At 34.0% G+C, this 21,075-nt stretch overlaps 3 protein-coding genes across 5 annotated transcripts; 1 reads left to right on the top strand and 2 right to left on the bottom strand.

Moving 5' to 3' along the window:
* Nucleotides 1-4,137: 4,137 nt before the first annotated feature.
* Nucleotides 4,138-7,104, bottom strand: LOC18093997 (uncharacterized). 3 transcript variants are annotated; one of them, XR_002980873.2, is made up of 4 exons: nt 6,921-7,104; nt 5,972-6,709; nt 4,669-4,737; nt 4,138-4,545 (listed from the first exon to the last, which is right to left on the bottom strand). XR_002980873.2 is itself a non-coding variant. In XM_024597133.2 (3 exons), exon 2 carries the CDS (start codon nt 6,676-6,678, stop codon nt 5,980-5,982), a length of 699 nt encoding a protein of 232 aa, XP_024452901.1. In that variant the 5' UTR covers nt 6,679-6,709; nt 6,921-7,104; the 3' UTR covers nt 4,138-4,545; nt 5,972-5,979. The 3 variants fall into 3 exon arrangements, 2 of the variants coding, with proteins under 2 accessions (XP_024452901.1, XP_006368209.1); XM_024597133.2 differs by lacking the exon at nt 4,669-4,737; XM_006368147.3 differs by lacking the exon at nt 4,669-4,737 and having other exon boundaries at nt 4,138-4,668; nt 6,921-7,103.
* A 6,546-nt stretch (nt 7,105-13,650) lies between these two features.
* LOC127904776 (uncharacterized) lies at nt 13,651-15,909 on the top strand. The gene has a single exon (XM_052449574.1). It carries the CDS (start codon nt 13,651-13,653, stop codon nt 15,907-15,909), a length of 2,259 nt encoding a protein of 752 aa, XP_052305534.1.
* A 4,083-nt stretch (nt 15,910-19,992) lies between these two features.
* LOC18093994 (uncharacterized) lies at nt 19,993-20,463 on the bottom strand. The gene has a single exon (XM_006368144.3). The coding sequence runs from the start codon at nt 20,354-20,356 to the stop codon at nt 20,183-20,185; it is 174 nt and encodes a 57-aa protein (XP_006368206.2). The 5' UTR covers nt 20,357-20,463; the 3' UTR covers nt 19,993-20,182.
* Nucleotides 20,464-21,075: the final 612 nt, after the last annotated feature.

Raw genomic sequence — 21,075 nt, 5'->3', positions numbered from 1 at the left:
CATTTTAATTTTGATTCTCATTCTTTTAATTGATGTTTTTTAAAATCTTTTTGTATAATTAAAATTCTATTTTTCAATTTTATTTTTTTAACATTTGATTGATAGGGAATTGAACTTCATGATTTTTCCAGATTAGATGTTTTAGTTCTAATAACTCAGGTCATGTTTTTTTTTTTTTTAAGAAGGGCTTTATAATCATCTTTATTTTTTTAATCGGGTTATCTGAATTTCATGATCTGGGCTACTGATTTGACGGAATATCCGAGGTTGACTCGGTCCTAAATACTGGGATTATAGATTTGTTATGACTGATTCTTTTATTATTAAAGAGCAAAATTTTCATCATCCTTGATTAGATTAACACTAGTGTGTGTGTGTGCGTGTGTGTGTGTGTGTGTGTGTGTATATATGATGATGATATTTCTTTTTTAAATTTTAGCACTGCATAGCAGATCAAAGGGTGGAGCCAGAGAAGGAGAGCATGCACGTGGTTTAGATTGGATTAGAGATATGTGTCAGTGTGTAGTGACATTCACTTGTAGACATGAAGATTGAAGACCTCCCCTCTTTCTTCTCTCCTCTCCATTTCTCATCTGCTTCCTCTTGGCATAGCTTGTAAAAGAATATACAAGGAAATTAAATCTATTTCATGTTTAAAGGAAATATTTTTTCTTATATATGATAATTTTTTGCATCTTGGAGAGATCTGTTGTTGCTTTCAAGAAGAAGTTTTTCATGAGTATATACTTTCATCAGATGAGTGATTAGGAACATGATTATCGTGGAAATTAATAACCGAAAATAAAGAAAAATATTCAAAGATGGAGGGGGCGGTTGTATTTCTTATAAAATAGGGGAAATATTTAATTGAAAAACAAAAAAAGGGGACAGAAATGCTTTGACTCCCTGCCTCGAAAATCTACCCAGACGAGAGGACACCTTTTTTCATCGCACTTTTTACATATGCATTTTCCTCGAGAAGCTCACTTGTCATGGTCGAAAGAGCAACTCCAAACCAGGTGCGGAGACAAAAATAAAAAAACAAAAAAAAAAACGATATTTTGACTTTAATTTATTGTTTTTCATTCTTAAAAGAAAAAATAAAAGCATTTTATCATATTCCTTTTCTTATAAAAAATAATATTTTTATGAATTTAATTGAGAATTAATAAATTATTTTTAAACTTATCAAATCAACTAAATCATATCAAATTATTAAAATAATAGAATAATAAATATATTAAAATACAATCGCTTATTCTAAGTAACTTTCTACTATTATAGTGCACCATTACCTAGTCCGAATGATACGAAGGAGGAGCTTAGGGTTTGGAAGAAACTAGGAAAAATAAAAAAAACTTTTGAGTGCTATTCCTCGAGAGCCTTTACATTGCTAGCTTAGGTATATGATATCATATTGTGCTTAGAACATGTCCTTGCAATTGCAGCCATAAATAAAAGAAAGAAATATACCGTCTCTAACCATCTAGGTGGTGATCCAGTGGTAAAAACTTGAAATCAATTACTACCTATTCTTCGACAAATTCATTGTAAAATTAAAAGAAGGAAAGAAACATTAATTAGTAATTGAATAAGAAATTGGCCTAAGCATCCTAAAAAGCTTCATATTATAACTTTAAGAGCTGGAAGTCCTCTTTAAGGCATAATTTCCGGTTAGCTAGGGAATTCAATGATATTATATATTTTTTTTCTGAAGTATTATTATTTAAACCATTATCATGAATTATGTCTAGAGCAACATAAACCGACTCCATTATATAGGTAAATCCAAGGAAAGCGAGATGATAAGGTCAACAGTTTGACGGTGAAGTCATCATGTGCCTTCAACCTAGAAATCTGGTCTGGTTCATTAATTCTTAAATAAAACTATGGAGAGCATAAATTGTGAACATGACTTTTGTGGGTTGAAAATGTAACTAGCTGCTACTAGTTTGTTAATTCTCCTTAATGCATCCTTTGTTGAATATTGATAGCACAGTTTGATGGTCATTGTCTTGAAAGCTCGCCCTTGAAAATTCCAAATATTAATAATTTAAGATATTTCTTGGTAAAATAAATATTTGAAAGAAAAATGCACTCTTTTTTCCTCCTTTTTTTTGTGATAAAAGTTATTTGGGGTTCACTTCATATATAATGATGAAGTTATGAAAAAACTTTGATTGAGTTATGAAAAAGCTTCGCATGAAAATCGTGTTTTTCTCGTATTGCTATCTTAGGCTAAAATATGTGTGCCTGAATATAAATTTGGTATTTGAGATTGATTATGTAATATTAGCGGAGAATGAGTATTTAATAATTGGTCTTATTAGTATGCTGCTTGCTGATTTATCAGACATGTTTTGAGACCATGTATAGTTACCAAAAACAAATTTATTAGGACAATAAGGCTCAAAAAAGATAATATCTGGCAGGTTGAACCGGACTGTGACATATTATATCTGAAAAATAAATATCTCATGAAACGAGAGACTCTTTAATATTTAAATCAATAAATATAAGAGAGAAATGAGAAAAAGATAAGGATGAGAGCGAAAAGTTGAGTCTAAAAAAATTGTGAGTTGTGAAAATCCATCATGTTTATTTGGTAACCTCAAGTATTTATAGAATTTAATTACATAATCTTATCTCGGGAGTAGCATAAAAATTAATTGGTGAAAAAAAATTGAACTGGAAAATAGATGTTCAGATATTAATTATAGTAAGAGCTTGTTTCAAAGTGTGGTAAAAGTTATGTCTCAAATATTTTTTGTTTGAAAATATATTAAAAAATATATATTTTTTAATTTTTTTATAGTTAATTTTTGATATAACACTAAAGATATTAAAAAAATAATTTTAAATAAAAATAAAATTTAAATTCTGGGCATATAGCCCAAAGGCCCTAACTTACAATGGGAAGCGTCAAATCCTCGGAATACATGAGAGACTTATTTGTTAATGTCACCATTAATGACGATTATCACAAGCTCCTCCTGCCTTGTCTATCTCTCTGAAATTTAAGAGCTAGCCTTCCGTATTCAACATTATTAGCTACATATATAATCAATTTAGTTTGTGCATCCAAACCTCTGAGATCACCTTATTTATTATAATCATCACCGACTGACAGATATTAAACAGCCACAGATTATAAAGTTAAAGAGTTTTTTTAAGAAAAAATATGAACAGAAGCTCAACTTGATGCCTGTCAGCATCCATTATTTTGGATGATAGTATATTTTTGTTTTAATCATCAGGTAAACCTCTCATTATTGAAAGTGGTACTACTACTTTCAAAAATTTTGGTTGAAATTGGATTTCTTCGGCTTGCTACGGCCACCAAGACTCGACGCTCCAAGCTTTATTTATGCCCTTTTATCTTGCGGGCTTCATGTTCTTGTCATTCCTCCCTTATCCAAATCTGTGCTTAATTGGATTATAAAACTCTGTTGATCCAACAATAAAGCAAGACAAAACTGATACTTGGGAAGGTAAGAAGAATTGTTTTATAGACGCATCTCAGTGCATCATGACGACCATGTACATTAGAGAATTACCTGAACATTCTATTATTATTCATCCGAGAATTAGCTCAGTATTTCTTTATATTTTAGGTTTAGTTTTCATATAAACTAAAAAAAATACCCTCAATTGAGAAATTCAAATCTCCACTTAGTTTATTAAAAAAACGAATTAATATATGATGTTAAAATTCAGTTTTATCCATGGTTAATGTCACTGAACACGCGCATTATCTCATGCCTATGCTTAGAAGCTACACATGCATAGCAAAAGTCAAAATGAATCTCGCCATAACCTTGCATGAAGCTAAATAATTGTAGAAGCTGCACCTATATAACAAAAATCAGATCTGAAATCAAGTTGAATTGGAATATTGAAACTTCCCTGGTTGGGATTAGCACGCACATACAGGTTATTCTGAACCAGCAGTCAGCGTAGAAATTCAAAGACAACTTGCCGTAAGGCGCTCAGCTAGAATTTCTATTTAACGGTCTGGGAGCCACCCACCCAGAACAAGCTGTTGTTTTCTAAAATAACAGAAACATTCTGGAACATGTTAGCTCAAATCTAGTTTTTCTTCTACGAGTAACAGTGATTTGTCAATCCACCTCCGGAGAAACAAGATCTATCTAGCTGCTATGTACCAATAAAATAGCCAAGTATACATACTATCTCGTGAATAAAGAATCGCACACTGGGAATTTCTGTCAATAAAAACTCTAATAATGCCTATTCAGATAAAGATTCATCCACATTTTCTAAGTGTTTGATCTCCAGTCTGCATAAACGCAGACAGAACACATGGAACAGGTACAGGTACAAATAACAGAGTAATGACTTTCTTTGTTTTCTTTGACCACTTAGATAAAATGCATCACCTTCATCATCAAGTGATTTCACTGCAATACTTCTGCACCATTTTGAAGATGCTGGTGCAAAATCATGAATTATGGTAAAAAGGACCACACTATTTACTCCATGGTTCTCAGATTGCTGTGAGAGTTGTACCTGAATTTCTGAAGCCTGGATTTACAAGAACAATAATGAGCTCAAAAGGAATAATCTCCATGTAACACTTCCATACAAATTGTGAGAATCTCACAGCCCAGCTATTGGCTATATCCATTTACAAAAACCAGGACCTACCTGCATGGGAAGGGAGAACAGTCAATCTGCTGACTACTACCTTCTCCAACATCTAGATTCTCAGCGATTCTAAAATCATATCGAACAATAGAAGTGGATTAACACATCTTGAAGTTGACATCTCCAAGACATGTAAAATTAGACGTAAAGGCATGCCCTGTAGGCATATCCAGAGCATCTAAATACAAGTATGCAACCTTCCATGCAAAAAAAATTAGTTCGTTCAACTTAAAAATAAAAAAAGGAGACTAGAAGGTCAAGGCCACAAGTATGTGAAAATCACATCAACAACTATGAGAAAAAGGGGAAACTAAAAGATAAGAGCCAAAACTACAAGGTCATGACTGCTTCATAAGCCTCAAACTCAGGCTGTTGTTTCACACAAGTTAAGCATATTAAGCCCCTGAAGAAGAAATCAAAATTATCTTTATAGGTTTTCACAAATCGATGGAAAAAGATCAACTAGATCAGAGAGGAGAAAAAAAATACTTGAAATGAGCCATGAAACCCTTTCAATAAGCAGGTCAAGGATCTCAACGTTGTCCCTTTAAAATTCATTGATTGAACAATAGATATGGAACTGCACTGAATTTTAACAATGTGATAAAATGACAGCAAAAGGGACCTTTCTGAGAGACAACAAACACAAACATGTAATAGCATTCGAACTAGGCATGCAGTCTCAACAATTTCTGGAGAAGATAGAAAAATACAAACCAAGGTAAATGCTCAACTAAGCTTCCACAAACAAATGCAAAACTGCACATTTTAGGCAACAAAATATGATAACTGGCATCACTATTTCAAATCAGGTAACTCAAACGCTAGAGATGCACAGGCTCTTCGATTACATTAAACCCAATATTCATTTTCCAAGCAGAAGAACAATGCCCAAATAGGTGATTATGAGATGACGAGTCAGGATAAATGAAATTAGCACAATCACACTATCAAAAGGTTCTCAATGTACTCAACATTTCAGCTAAATTAGAAGTGTGAAACATAATAAATTCAAGCATCACTATCAAGCATGTGGCTGCTATATAATCTAGGGCAACACCATTCTCATCAGTAGCACATGCCAAATAAACACAGTTGCACATACTGTTTCAGCCGTATTTTCATAGAACCACTTTGCTTAGATCAACTATGAGCTAACAAACATTTCACAGGAACAGGATAATATAAAGGCTGAGAACAAAATGCTTATTCCAGCCACAATTTGAAAAATACAAATATATTGTTAATAAGAGCCAAAACATATGACCTAAGAACAGAGCTCTTTTCATGTCCTCATGCTGACCTGAATTTTCAGTAAACAGACCTCCTGGAAAATCCTTTCTCCTTCAAACGAGATCCATCTCTTCGGCTCTTCTCTACCAACAAAGCTCTTTCCCTCTCCTTCTCGCGCTTCTCCCTCTTCAATCTCTCATCCCTTAACTCTTCCAAAGTCTTCTTGCCACTCTTCTTCCCCACCTCCTTTTTCCCTCTTGTCGACCCATCATCTTCACCCCTCTCCTTATTATTCACCTCATCACTCCGCCTCTCAAGGTACCAAGGCAACTTAACTCCTTTCCCAGCAACTCCATATCCCAACCTATACTTCTCATCCTCTGCAGTCACAATCCTCACCTCCTCTTTCTTCATCATCTTCCTTTTCTTCTTAGACCCTTCTCCCTCATCACCTCGTTCTTTCTCCAATCCCATAACAGGGTCGAAAATCTTAATCCCTTCAAAGAGATTAATGTGGTTGGATTTAGGTTCCGATATGGAAGCCTCAGCTTCCACCACAGGCACTGGCTCCTCAGGTTTTTGCATGGGAGGTAAGCCACGAGCAGCACGAAGGCGCTCAAGGCGAAACTCAGCATCACGCTTTCTCACCTCTTCGCGCTTTAGTTGCTCATCTCTCGCAGCAGCTTCTTCATCTTTCCTAACTTTCTCTCTGTTATCGTAATTGTAAACATTCCATTTCTTTTGAGGAAGAATGTTAAGACCTCCATGACCTCCCATAATCTAACTAAAAAAAAAAGTTCCAAATCACCTGCAAAATTTAATTAATTCGAGATTACACAATCCATAATTACCAAGAAAGGAGCAATTTTCAAACCCTAGAGCATTGGAATTGAAAAGGTCGCCATTTTTTTTTAATTGTGTTTAGGGTTGAGCAAAGGAAATTGATTAAAAATAAAGTAACTGAGTAAGATCATAGAAAACAAAAATTGAATGAATCAGGGGAGGGATTTTTAACTTACTCTCAATGTCTGACGATAGTAATATCTCTGATTGTTCAAGTATCGATCGATCTCAGCTTGAAGCAACGAAAAAGCTATTTGGAATTTGGTTGAGTAGAGTCCTCCAGGGCAGGCTAGTGTTTTGGGTCTTTTTTCTTTGTTTGGTTGGGCTTGCGTATACATGCCAACTTGGCATCTGCCTTGTCCGGGTTTCAAAGAAAATTGGATGCGAGTTCATCTAGTATGACCCCGTTAACTCACTGGTGCATTAATTGATATCGTTAAAATTTTACTTGATTTTTTTTAAATAAAATAAAAATAATACCAGTTTAATAATTTTTATAAAAATACTAGAATAATGATGCTTTAGATTGACATTGATAAATCTAAATTAAATCAATCAACTCGTGAATTAAATTATAAACCTAGTTGAATTTAATAACTTTATTTTTTATAATTTATTTTTATTTAATTATACCAATGAAAATAAACATTTGACAAATAAAATTATAAGGAGAAATATTTTTTATGATTTATGTAATTTTTTGTTTTGACAACAATTTTTTTTATTAGCGATATAATTCATTGAATAAAAAGCAGCAAAGAAGAAAAATTAATTTATATATATTAATAAAAAAAATCTAATTTTCTTATTCATGCATTTCTTTTTTATTTTGAAAAAAACTTTTTTTTTCCTATGAGAAACATTGTTTTTTAAGCAAAAACTTATTATAATTATGAAAGCAAGTTTCAATTATAAATAATGAATCAATCATTTCCATTCACCTAATGAAAAACAAATATGAGAACAATAAATTTGAGAAAAGATATATAAAAAATTAAGAAAATAAATATTTTATCCTCATTAAGTATTAATGTGAAATTATTTTAAAACTTATGCTTATCAAGCATCCATAATTATATATAAAACAATCAATAATATCATCATAATAAAACCAAATTCTTCTTAAACACAATGACATGATTTTTTACTAACAATAATTTTTTTTCAATAAAATGCAACAATATTTAAAATAAAAGTTTGTTAAAAATTTCAATAATTTGAAATGAGATGGAAAAGTATATTTCTTCCATCTAAATTTTATTTTTTTTTTCAATACATTTTTTTAATGTTATATATATAATTGGAAACAAAATTGTTAATATTTTTATAAAAACCTATAATATCATTCAAAAACTATGCAAAAATTTAATAATAATTTAAACATCATTAAGTATTTTATTTATAATGCATTTCAATTAAAATATTTTAAAAAAATTAAGGGGAAAAAGACCATATAAAGAGTTGCCTAAGCAAAAAAAACATTGGGCTTATACACCTAGCTTAACCTAAAAAGGCTTGGCATGTGGGCCTATAATGCTAGGCCCATGCTTTATATGTTTAAGGATAAACAACGCTTTATCAATCTATTTTTTTTAAATAATAATATAGATAATGCATTGTACATTGGTTTAGATTTCAACCATCGAAGAAGTGGCTGGAAAGTCAGGCTAGAGATTTTTTAACCTAGAAAATTATTTGCAATATATTTTTACATAAAAACACCTAGTAAATACTCAAAAAACCCATTTATAAGCTCAAATTTTGTTTTTTAAGCTGATTGTTTTTTATGAGATGAATACTAGATGACACTCCTCTCACCAAGATGAACATATTGGCACGAAGATTAGCTTTTTGTTGCTAAAATATGGTCAACTGACAACTTCCTCTCTACTCTCTTATTTCCTAACGACTCTCTCTCTCGTCTTAAATTCTAAGGATTGAAATGCAAGAAAAATGAAGTTTATAATTAAAACAATACACTCTAAAAAATTAGGGACCAAAAATGAAAAAAAAAGAGACCAAAGTATACTTTTAAGCAATAAAATTAAATTTGGTTAAATTTGGGGGTAAGGGATGTCTCTTTATCTCTGAGTTAAATTTGGTTCTTGTTGTTTTATTTTTTTTAACTAATAAAATTAAAAGATTTTTGCAAAATCATGAATAATTTAAAAGATGAGACATTTGTTGACACAACAAACTTGATATATCAAACGAACGGAAAGTAATTACCAAGTTTTAAATCATATAGAAATAATATGTAAGGATCAAATTGGAAAGAAATAAAATTTAATGATTGAATGGAATTATTGCAAAAGGAAGATAAATAGATATAATGATATTGTTTGAAATAATATGTAGATTTAAGGTTATTATGAGTCTATTCATGTGTTTTTCATGAAAATACTATTATTACTAAAAATCAAAACTTTAGGGGCTAAAATGACCCAATGAGAAATAATTTGCAATTACCTAAAATTTCATAAAATGAAAAAGAAAAAAAATAGTTAAAGTGTGAAGTAGATAATTATTAAGTCTAAAAGAAAAAAAAAATCTAGATGATAATTTGGTTCTAAATGACATGTCATTTTCAATACCTTAAAACCATAGTTTTCAGACCCATCCCGGTCCAAGGCCCGAGTTCCAGGTTTTGACCGGGTCACTGGGTCGGTCGGGTCAATTTTTTTAAATCAAAACGACGTCGTTTTAGTAAAAAAAAAACCAAAGTCAACGGGTTGCAACCGGGTCTTACCGGGTTTTTCCCTACCCTATTTTTTCTTCAACCTGGCCCGGTTCTAGCCCCGGGTCGACCCGCCGGGCGGGGCCGGGTTTCAAAACTATGCTTAAAACCCATGACACTACAGTTTTGGATCCCCAACATAAACACTCATGGAAACCCTGATAGGAAGATGATATATTTTTCATTTTTGAGACAAATTCGAGCCGCCACCATTCTCAATCATTTTGTTCTTAGAAAAAGATGTGAGAACAATATTACTGCTACTACTGCTTGTTATTCTTCACTATCTCTAATGAAAAATTTTATGACGCTCAGAAAATAATTAGTAGTTCTTATTAATTTTTTTATATGACCTACTTTAAATATAAAAAAATAGACAAAAAAGAGATAAAATAAAATCTATGACTCACCAAAAGTAATAAAAATATCTCTATCTAGGATCTTTTTTTTTTTTGTATATATCTTTTTCTTCAAAGTGAGTCATAGATTTAACTAATTGAATTTCATTATTTACTCCCCGGGCATCATAAAATTTTTCATCTCTAATTTGATAATGAAGAAAATACCTTTAGTACTAATGTATTAGAAATTAATAAGATCAATATGATGGTTTCTTATTTTGATGCACGAGAATAGTAACAACAAGGGCAAGCTTTCAACTTTTTAGTTTGATAAATAACAAATTCATGAACGTTAAAAAGAAGACAACACAACAATACTATTTGAGTTAGTCATTGAATGAATGTTTAAGATATGATTAAGATAGCCAATTGAATATGTTTGCATTAATGGCTTGTGTCTACTTGTTTTGCTAGCATCATTTCATAATGAACGACATCATATGTAAACATGTAGATGTCTAGGCATTTATTTCCTACTAATGAATTTTTTATATTCCACTATATCCTTTTTGAAATGAGTTTAATGCACTCCTTTTCCATTATAGATGTAGTGTACTTGATTTTTAGATTATTGAATCGAAAGGCATAACTTTTAATAGGATCCTAAATTATCCTGGTTAAGTTAATCAATGTCACTTTTGGTTCTATTTTATAAAAATGCTCGTAGAAATGAGTTTCCATCTTCTTTCGACTTTTAATAAAGTTGGGTGAAAATATAGAGAACCACTGAAAGACTATGTTAGTCAATGATAAATCAATTAGTCTTAGTTTTATGAAAGGATTTGTTGCATCATTACCATATTGGTCGGTGAATTTGACAATATATTCTTTTGTTGATTGGTTATCTTTTCTATAAACCTATTTTAGAATTAGTGATATTTATTCCTCTAAAAATTGGATGCAACCTATCAACTCACTCTAAATATGAACGATTATAAGCAGATCTAGATGTTCATCCAAATTATAGCCTTATTTCCATTTAAGTATTAGCCTTATTCAACCTTGTGTATCATTCCTCGTGTTATTGATCATTAGTAAAGGCTTGTTACGCTAGAGGATTGGGTTTTCTCTAGTGCAAAACAACATATGGGATATTAAACTACCTTATGACATGTTATTATAGTTGGTAATAGGGTTATTGAGCCATGTAATTGACATGTGATTACTTATATACTTACAAGACAACTAGTGTATCAATGGTGACCATTACCTAGGCTTCGTTAAGGTTGTTGTAGTGCCTAATACATTGGCATGTTATACCCTGCATAAGGCATTGTGCTTTCAAATACTCCTAATAAAATACTTATGACTACATAACTTACTAGAACTTGTCCCATAGGTGTATGAGTTTATGAGGTTCTAGATCTAGTTTGTCATAACTCATTTTGAATCTAATTCAATATATCACATATGGTCTACATAGTTTTATTGACTATAAATATTATTATGGTAGGTTGTGTTCATTGTATTCTCCATCTTTATCTAAATGATCCTCATATTAATATTACAAAGATTTAATGATGGATGCCTATGTAGGAGGAGCTATGGCTAGTTAGTACTCATCATAGCTTATTGTAATCACCTAATAAAATCATCTAGCCCATACAAAGGATACTTATAGGCCTATGTTTGAGGCACATATGCGCCAACATACTCGTTTATGGTTGATTGTGATGTCGTCGTTAAGAATGGTAAAAACATGAGATATTGTATATGGACATCATGGTTTTGTCTAAATATAGTTTTATATTATAAAAGCGAGTTAGACAATGAAGATCCATCTCATAACACGTTTAATATTGGTTGTTCCATAAGGACTTGTGGTGATGGTGGATTATCAGGTTCTTCTCAACCAAGAAAATAAACTTTATTTGCTAATTATTTGTTTATCAGGTGTTACAACGATAAATTTACTTATATTCTTTTTTTGTGGTATAATTGTTGGTTAATAGAATGAATACTTAATCTTATCATACTAGGCATGTTGATATATTGATTTAACACCTAATTGTGTGATCTATCGTCTATTAATCAACTGACCAATTATGAATTTTCTAATTAATTATACTATAAAAAAAGATAGATTGAATAAATTATAGAAATAAATTGTATATGTGGGGTTAATTATATTTCCTATTAGATGGATGATCCTATTTCAACTGGTACAGTGTTTGAGTCCTATCTAAACATCTAACTCAAATTCTAATTCTAATTATATATAGGTAACCTATAATTCTAATTATATATAGGTAACCTATATCAAATAAAAAGGTATATTGAATCCTAATGCAAACTAAACTTTTTATTCACTGATAATCACATTAATTATAACCAAGGTATACCACTCAGTCAGTTTAACTTGTAAGGATTCCTACTTTAGTTAAAATTGAACCTTATGATCATTCATGTAAATTTAAATTTGTACTATTGATTATTTAATCAAATGCTTTCTAGTTTTTTAATTTAATTAGGACTCTTCAAACTTGATATATTCCACTTGTTGCGATCAATTTTAGTCTTTCGTTTTCATTTTGATAATAAACAATTAGTATTTTTACGTGAATGCTTTTTTTTTTTCTTAGGTAAATATCACTGACGCACCTTAAGCCAACCCTTCCAGAAACAACCGGTAGAATGATGAGAATTAACCGGAAGTGGTGGATTGCTCCAATAAATTTTTTTTAAAAAAAAGGCTATTCCATTTGACCAAATGTCACGGCACCATATAATAAGACAATTTGATTCTTAATCATCGAGATTGCCTGAAAATTTGGGTAAATATATTGCAGTAAAATATTCCATCTGACAGCTTCAATTATGTCAGCCATCCTACAATTGTGCGGTTCCGGCAACTATCATGATATGTCGACTGCTATCATGATATATCGGCTGTATATGTTTCTGTAAATATTTGATTTTTTTTTTAATAATTTTTTTATATTATTTTAATATGCTGATATAAAAAATAAAAATATATTATTTTAAAATATTTTCAAATAAAAACTCTTATTATTATAGTAAAAAACAATATCTTAGTAATAGTGATAAGTGATGTGGGAAATGGCATTCACAAAAAACACAATTTAATGTATCAGGATTTTTTACTAACTTACGTTGAAGTAATCAAATCCCTGGCCCTCAAAAGAATCGATGAGAAGTAATATCGATTTAGAACAGTTTATTTTTTAGTTTTAAAAATATTTTAAAAAAATTTGAATTTTTTTATTTTAAATTATTATTTTTATGCTTTTATATTCTTGAGTTGATATTAAAAATAAAATTTAAAATATTAAAAAATATTACTTTAATATATTTGTAAATAAAAATACTTTAAAAAACATTCATTATTATCCCAGTAAAATCATTAAAAAAATATTGATATTTCAGATTTCCATTGTAAAGGCGGCAGCCTACTTTTAATGCAGCATTGCAAGAAATTGACTTCAGGACCACTTGGACCCAACGAGATAATTTTCAATACTGGAGGTTCTAAAACAGTTTAATCTACTGGCTCTACCATTACAAGAAAGCCAAATAGAACAAAAAAAACCTACCTGCCCTGAGGAATCAAAAGACAATCCAATCCTTGAACGCCAATACAAACGATTGAAATATATCCAACAGTCATTCATTGTCACATACAAAGTAACTGGAAAACATAGAATGTCTAGAATAAAGCAGGTAAGAGAGCTGCAAACCTGAAGCAACCAGCCAATTTGGCAGCAAAACCAGACTCACTCAGTAAAACACCGGAAGTGAAACATATAGATGGGGAAACTGGGCTGTGGAATCGATGGTGGTCTGAATGAAGCAAAGTTCAGTGCACCTATACCATGGATTGGTCTCTACATAGCAGTGGCATCTCTGGCCTGTGCAATTGCTATGGCTGCGGATTTCATCCGTGGCTTCCGCCAACAGAAGTTCTGGTTCCCGAGCAAATTCTTCTCCATTAATGCCACTTCACTGACCATAATAGCTGTGGCAGTCAAATTGTCAGTGGATCTAAACACTGCTATGCCTCGCCGCGTTGATCAGCTCGCAAAACTTAGCAGTGGTGCCTTGCTCTGTACAGTAATGGGTAACTCTATGCCTTCTCTAGGAACTATGGACAACAATGATTTATACACAAATATTATTGCTTTAGGAATACTCGTTGTTACTGTTATTGTTAATACGGGAATCCAATTAGGCACTGGTGTAATATATCTTCACTGGAAAGAGCATGCTTTAATTATGTTTCTCATGCTTATTTTGCTTGTAATCCTAAGCTTTTCGGCTTTAACTGTGCCGGTAACTAAAAAATATTTCCAATATAAATATAATAAGAAGTATGGTATGGCTCTGAAAGAAGACTCGAATGAAACCAGCAAAAGGGAAGACAGGGAACTTAAAGAAGATATAATGAAATTCTGGATGATGGCTCATACCTGCAACCCCCAGTTCGTGGTTGGCCGTTCAGTTACATGCACGGCCGCAGGTGCATTCTGTCTCCTTGGTGCTATGACTTTAGCAGAGGCCATGCTGCGATCTTACTTGATGCCCTGGTCATTCAAATTTTGCACCGGAGAGTCTGACTATGAGTGGTCGACCATCTTAATTCTTATTACACAGACCATTGCAGTAGGAGTTGGTACTATTGCCCCAGCAATCAGATGGTTCACTGCTGTAAACTTCAGATGCCCAATCAGAAGGATGAAAAGCGGCAAAAGAAAATGGACAGTAGAAAGGTACTGGATCCAGTTGCTTGTGGAGATTAAAGAGTGCCCACTAAGCATACGATTCGAGGACCGGTTTTGCAAGAAATTTGCCCATCATGTTAAAAACAAACTGGTGGACCTCTGTATTGGAATGCAAACGGGAATTGTGTTGGGAAGCAAAGTGATTCAGTTCATTTCAGTTTACTTCATGATCCAGGTTTTGTTATTCTTTGATTTCTGTAAGAAGTTAAAAACGATGAAACCCAAAAACGGCATTTCATCTGACTCGGGATCAGAATCACGATCGACTCCAAAACCAGATCTCAGACGTTACGTTATGCATCTTGAAGGTGAAGACGAGCTAGTTGAGTTGATGATGAAGAACAACTTTGATGCCACTGATCATTGGCTGCGAAGGGGGGAAAGGAAACAGCCAAAGCATCTCACAGAACTTCTGGAAAAATCAACCTTTGCAGAAGGATTTAAGGGAGTGAGAGAGTTTGACAGTGACCTAGTTCTCTCTTTAGTTTGTGATGAACCTCCTAACTGTTGGGCTCTTCCTGTAGTAACTCTGACAGCCATTGCAGTTGCACTTCCAAATGTCAGTGGTAGTTTAATGAAACAGTTGATGCGCAGTGTAAATGAAGGCCTCATGTATGTCAGACTCATAGAAGATAGCCTGGACGCAAATGGAGAATTGCTTAACATCAGGAAAGCAGCAAGTGTTGCATGGGTAGGAGTCGATCTCTTCCACAAGTGGCTAGATGTGGACCTTCGAAAACTGTCCTTCCAAGCAGAAAGCACTAAGGAAATACTCGAGAAACTATCTGATGCTGCAAAGAATAGGTTGGAGGAGTTTAAGAAGACACCCATGAATCAATGTCTGAAGGAAGGACCTTCAAAGTGGCCCATCAAGATACTGGCCGCTAATTCCATGTATAGGATAAGCCAAACTCTTCTGCAGAATTGTGAAAGAAGAAATGGCTTGATCGACGAAAGATTATTTGAAGCTTTAACTGTCATGATCTCTGATATACTGGGCGCTTGTCTAACTAACTTACGGCAGGTCATATTCCACTGTTTGAGCAGGGCTGTCACTGATAGAGAGCATTGTGTACGCAGAGCCGTTTTCATTCTTGGAAAAACTGAAAAGATTCGGAAACTTCTAGATCAGCAGCCTATTTCCACTTTAGATCCAGATCAAATGGCCTACATTGATGAGTGGCGTTCAATGCATGATTTGAAGATCTCTTTGCCCTCCATTCCATCTTCAGCAAAGAGTGAAACGGCCTTATCCACTTCGAGCGACTTGTATATAACCATGGAATGAAATTACTAGTTGCTTGGAGTTGCAAAACAGGAGCAACTTATGACTATTGCTGTGTAATATTTGAATTATTACTTGCAACTAATGTCAACATGTAATGAAGATAGTCCATCTAGAAGTAGAAAGTAGATTTTTTGTGAAACTGAGGATGCAGTTGGCATCCCTTGATCAATTGTAACAGTGCAATGAATCTATATGGCAGTATATGAGTTGAGATTACCATAAAGTATCCAATTGAACGTTTTTTAACTATTAGGTGAAGAGAACTAGAACATGGTGGATCTGTGGAGTTAAACATGCCGTATGGCTCATTCAAAAGCTTCAGAATCTTGTATCACAAAAGGAGACTCGATTTCTTCCCAACTTGTTCAGCCTCTTGAACTTCAATTCTTAATAAATATACAGCCATAGGACCTCCCTCACCTGTAGAATGATGACAATTAAGCGTGGATTGCTTCTATAATTTAAGCATTTCCATTTTGACCAGAACCAGAAACTTCCATTGTCCACTGATCTACGTTGGGTAAGAATGTCTTGGCATCGTATAGACAACTTTTGGGGAATATCAATATAGCTACAAATGTTAGAAATTTATGCTTAAAAATTCAATTACTTTAGAAATTATCTGGCAACAGCAACTACATTAGCTTAACATAATTCTTCCAACTGTGTCACAATTTACAAAAAGATTGTGATAATATTAACTGCCACAGCATCAAGACTTTCATACACAAGCAGTGGTGATGTAAGAAATTGACATGCATAAAAAAAAAAAAACAATTCGATGTGCCAGGATTTTTTAACTCAAGCTAAAGTTTAACAAATCAAATCCCTCCGCCCCTGAAGATTTGATGGGAACTAATATCCATTTAAGGAAATTGAAGCCTTGCAGCTTAATTATACAGCAGCATTGTGCCAGACATCGACTCCAGGGCCACTTGGATCCACAAAAAATAATTCAACACTGGAGGTCTATGATGCTCTACTTGATCACCATTGCAAATAGCTGAATTGACAACAACTCTGTCCACTCCTGAGGAATCAAAAGACAATCCAGTCCTTGACAACTCCAAGCCAAACGGTTGAGATACATTTAACAGTCATCCTGCTTTGTTTCAAACAGTATTTTAACTTGACCATAGACAATATCCGGTGCAAAGCAGATAAGAGAAGGGCAAACTTGAAGCAACTCGATCAACCCATTTGCCAACAAAACCAGGCCAAGCAACAAAGACCAAGCAACTCGATCATACTTGATGCCCTGGTCATTCAAATTTTGCGTTGGGGAGTCTGACTATAAGTGGTAACCAATTTGGTTCTTATTATGCAAACTGTTGCAGTAGGAGTTGGCCCTATTGCCCCAGCAATTAGATGGTTCACTGCTGTAAAATTCGATGCCCTACAAGAGGGAAGAATTGCCACAAATGAGAATTCAAAGTAGAAAGATACTGGATCCAGTTGCTTGTAGAGATGAAAGAGTGACTATTAACTGTACGAATCCAGGACCGGAGCTGCAGGAAACTTGCCCGTGATGCAAAAAATCAATTGTTGAACCTTCGTACTGGAGTGCAAACTGGAATTGTGTTGGGAAGCAAAGTGTGTCAATTCATTTCTGTTTACATTGTTCACTGGATTTTAGTATTCTCTGAGTTTTGCAAAATAAAGAAGTTAAACCCCAGCAACCGCATTTCAAGTGACTTGCGATCAGAGTTACGTTCCAGTCCCAAAATGGATCTCAGCCATTTCGTTTTGCATCTTAAAGGTGAAGGTGAACTGGTTGATCTGATGATGACGAACAACTTTAATGTCACTGATCATTGGCTGCAGAGGGGAAAAAAGAAACAGCCAAAATATCTCATAGAAATGTTAGAAAAATCAACTGTTGCAGAAGGTTTAAAGGGAGTGAAAGAGTTTGACTATAACCTAGTTCTCTCTCTAGAATGTGACGAACCTCCTAATTGTTGGACTCTTCCTGTGGTGACTCTGACAACCATTGCAGCTGCACTTCCAAATTTCAGTAGTTTAATCAAGCAGCTGATTTGCAGTGTACATGGAGGCCTCATGAATGTCAAACTCAATAAAAGATTACCTGGATGCGAAATTTTTTTTGATTACATCAGGAAAGCGGAAAATGTTGTGTGGCTAGGAGTTGATCTCTACCAGAAGTGGCTAGATGTGGATCCCCGAAAACTGTCCCTCCAAGCACAAAGGATGTGCTCAAGGGACTTGCTGATGCTGCAAAGAACAGGTTTGGGGATTTTAAGAAGACAGAAATGAATCACTGTGAAATTGAAAGCCCTTCAAAGTGGCCCCTCAACGTTTTAGCTGTCAATTCCATGTATAGAATAACCCAAACTATTCTGCAGAATTAAGAAGGCAGAAATAATCTGATGGGCGAAATATTATTTAAGAAGGTGAAGGTGAACTAGTTGATCAGAAACTATCTGTCATGATTTCTGATATACTAGGTGCTTGCCTCACTAACTTGCGACATGTCTTATGACAGTGTTTGAGCAGGACCAGTGTTGAGAGTGAATATGATGTACAGAAAGCAGTTTTCCTCTTTGGAAAAACAGAAAACATCCTGAAAATTATAGATCAATGATCAATGTCCAGTTTGAGGCCAGATCAAATGGCACGCATTGATCAGTGGCGTTCACTGAACAATGTGAAGAACCATTTGCCCTTGATTCCATCTACAAAGAAGAGTAGCACAACCTTGTGTACCTGACGATTGATTAAAAGTTGCTAGCCTGGAGTTGGAGGAAAGTAAAAGCGGTTCGTGAACATGCTGTGTAATCCTTGAAATTAGTCAGCTTTATGCTTCATGTGTGATGTTATATGTTATTTCTAGGTAATTTTTTTTTCAATCAGAATTCAGAAGTTTAAAGCTCTGTTTGTTATTCAATTGTAATTGAACAAACCAGGAAATGTATGCACCAAAAGTAACTCATGCCATCCATGTAAGGAGGTAACCTTCATGAGAATTTAACAGGTCATTCTTATATAACAGCACCAATGAGCGTCATCGTCTAGATTGAAAAGGAGCTATAGTCAGTTGAAAGGGATTAAAATGCACACCAGAAGTGCACATGACTAGGGCACTAGGCAGAATGTGGAAAGAACCCTGTGGATTACCTTTGAGAGGCAAGTCAAAGAGCTTGGATGAGACCACTTAGCAGCAGTCATAACCTGTAGATACACTAACAAAGAGATGGTTGGAGAAGCACAAGAGTCGGGAATGGAAGTTGTGACTTGTGAGGTAGAAAGAGCACCAAACCATCCGGTGCTGGAAGGATGCCCCAGTCAAGTTAAGAACCTCTCCATTGCTACCAGACATCAAGATATTACACATTCATGAAGCAATTTGTTGAGACGTGTGAGTTAGCAGCAGAAAAAGACATATTCAGGTGAGCCCCAGTGGTGTGGCATCAGGCATTCAAACTCTGGAAATTGACATGAATTATCAAAGGACTGACATGCCAAATAGACCTATATTGGAGCATTATTTCTCCAGGTTTCATAAAACTACTAATTAGTGATGATGGGGGGAGTTGGCAACATGTAGCCTGAGTCAAGGAATGGTTCTTGTGAAAGGAAAGGAGAAATGTCTCCAAGAAATTGATTAAAATATATACTGTAACAGCAAAGAAAATCCACGTCCTGTAGTTTTGAGGATGCCAACAACATAAATTGATGAAAACATCATTCAGCTCACAATACCTTTTGTTTAGAAACAGAAGAAAACACAATCATTATAAACTAGAACATAAGAACCCAATTTTAGTTTATCCTTCTGTGTATAATTTTAAAACCGCGCAGCAGTTTTATTCACCAAAATAAGAAGCTTAACTACTGAAATCGATAACAAGCAAGGCAAACGGTGTCCTAGCAACCTATGCATTTTAATTTTAAGCATTAATTCAATTTATGCATCCTTCAAATAATCAAATTGCGAGCAATAGTACAATTTGTTTTGACATTCATTAATTGCAATGCCAACCACATTTTGTTTTTGCTCTTGTGAAAAGCACTCCGCCAGTATCATCAATTTCCAGCAGTAAGAAACAATTGAAGAACGAGACGAAAACAGAAAAATAAAAATTCTATTAATTCAAAATATTGATTAAAACAAAACTGTTCCAACTACAAAACCCAAGATCTTGCTTACCCCAAACAAAAAGCTCTCAGAACAGCCTACGAAGCACCCTAAAACCACTAAACAGAAAAGAAAAAAAGAACCTGTAATCCAAAAACAGGGAATAAGTAATAAAAATCAATCATCGCCGTCTCTCTTCTTGGGCTTCCTATAAGTTTCCTCGATGTGATTGGCGATTAAGAGACCAGTATTGGTAATCTTCCTTACGTTTGGAACGTTGTAGTTTTGAGCAACGTAGACGCCGAACACCGTCCCTGCGATGAACAAAAACCCGCTCCGAATTATCCCCATCTTTACTTTTACCAAACGAAAAAAGGGTTTATTTATTTAGATCTGAGTGGACCGCGGGGGGGGGGGGGGGGGGGAGAGGGTTTTAGACTTCTCTATACTCTTTATGAAAACAGAGGAAGTTAACAGTGATGAATACAATGACGACAACTGCTGGTGTGAATTTTTTATTTTTTTTTCAATTGTGTAATTAACATAACCTATTAACTATGAGTGAAAATACTGTTAAGTTAACCCTGACATTACGATAAATATAGCTTAATTAATTAGGTTTTAAGTTTGTTTTTTAGAAATTATCAATTCGAGTCTCACAAAATTCAGGAACATTGGAGATTTACATAGTTGTTAACTTTAAGGCCCGTGAGATTAGTCAAAATACGCGCAAGCTGGTCCGAACACCCACATTAATAAAAAATTATATATACTGTTCACTTGTAGAAACACATACAATGAATTCTACTCTATAAAATTTACTTCATCTTTCTCTACTATAGGTCTCAAGCATAGTTTTGAAATTCAGCCCGGCAAGTCGACCCGGGGCTGGAACCGGGCCAGGTTGAAGAAAAAATAGAGGAAGGAAAAACCTGGTGTGACCCGGTTGAGCCGGTCAAAAACCCGGTGTGACCCGGTTGAGCCGGTCAAAAATCCGGTTGCAACCTATTGACTTTTTTTTTTACTAAAACGACATCGTTTTGATTTAAAAAAAAAAAATTGACCCAGGC

This window comes from Populus trichocarpa, chromosome 1 (genome assembly GCF_000002775.5).
Source record: "Populus trichocarpa isolate Nisqually-1 chromosome 1, P.trichocarpa_v4.1, whole genome shotgun sequence".
NCBI lineage: Eukaryota > Viridiplantae > Streptophyta > Magnoliopsida > Malpighiales > Salicaceae > Populus > Populus trichocarpa.
This window is presented reverse-complemented; position numbering and strand designations above follow the sequence as displayed.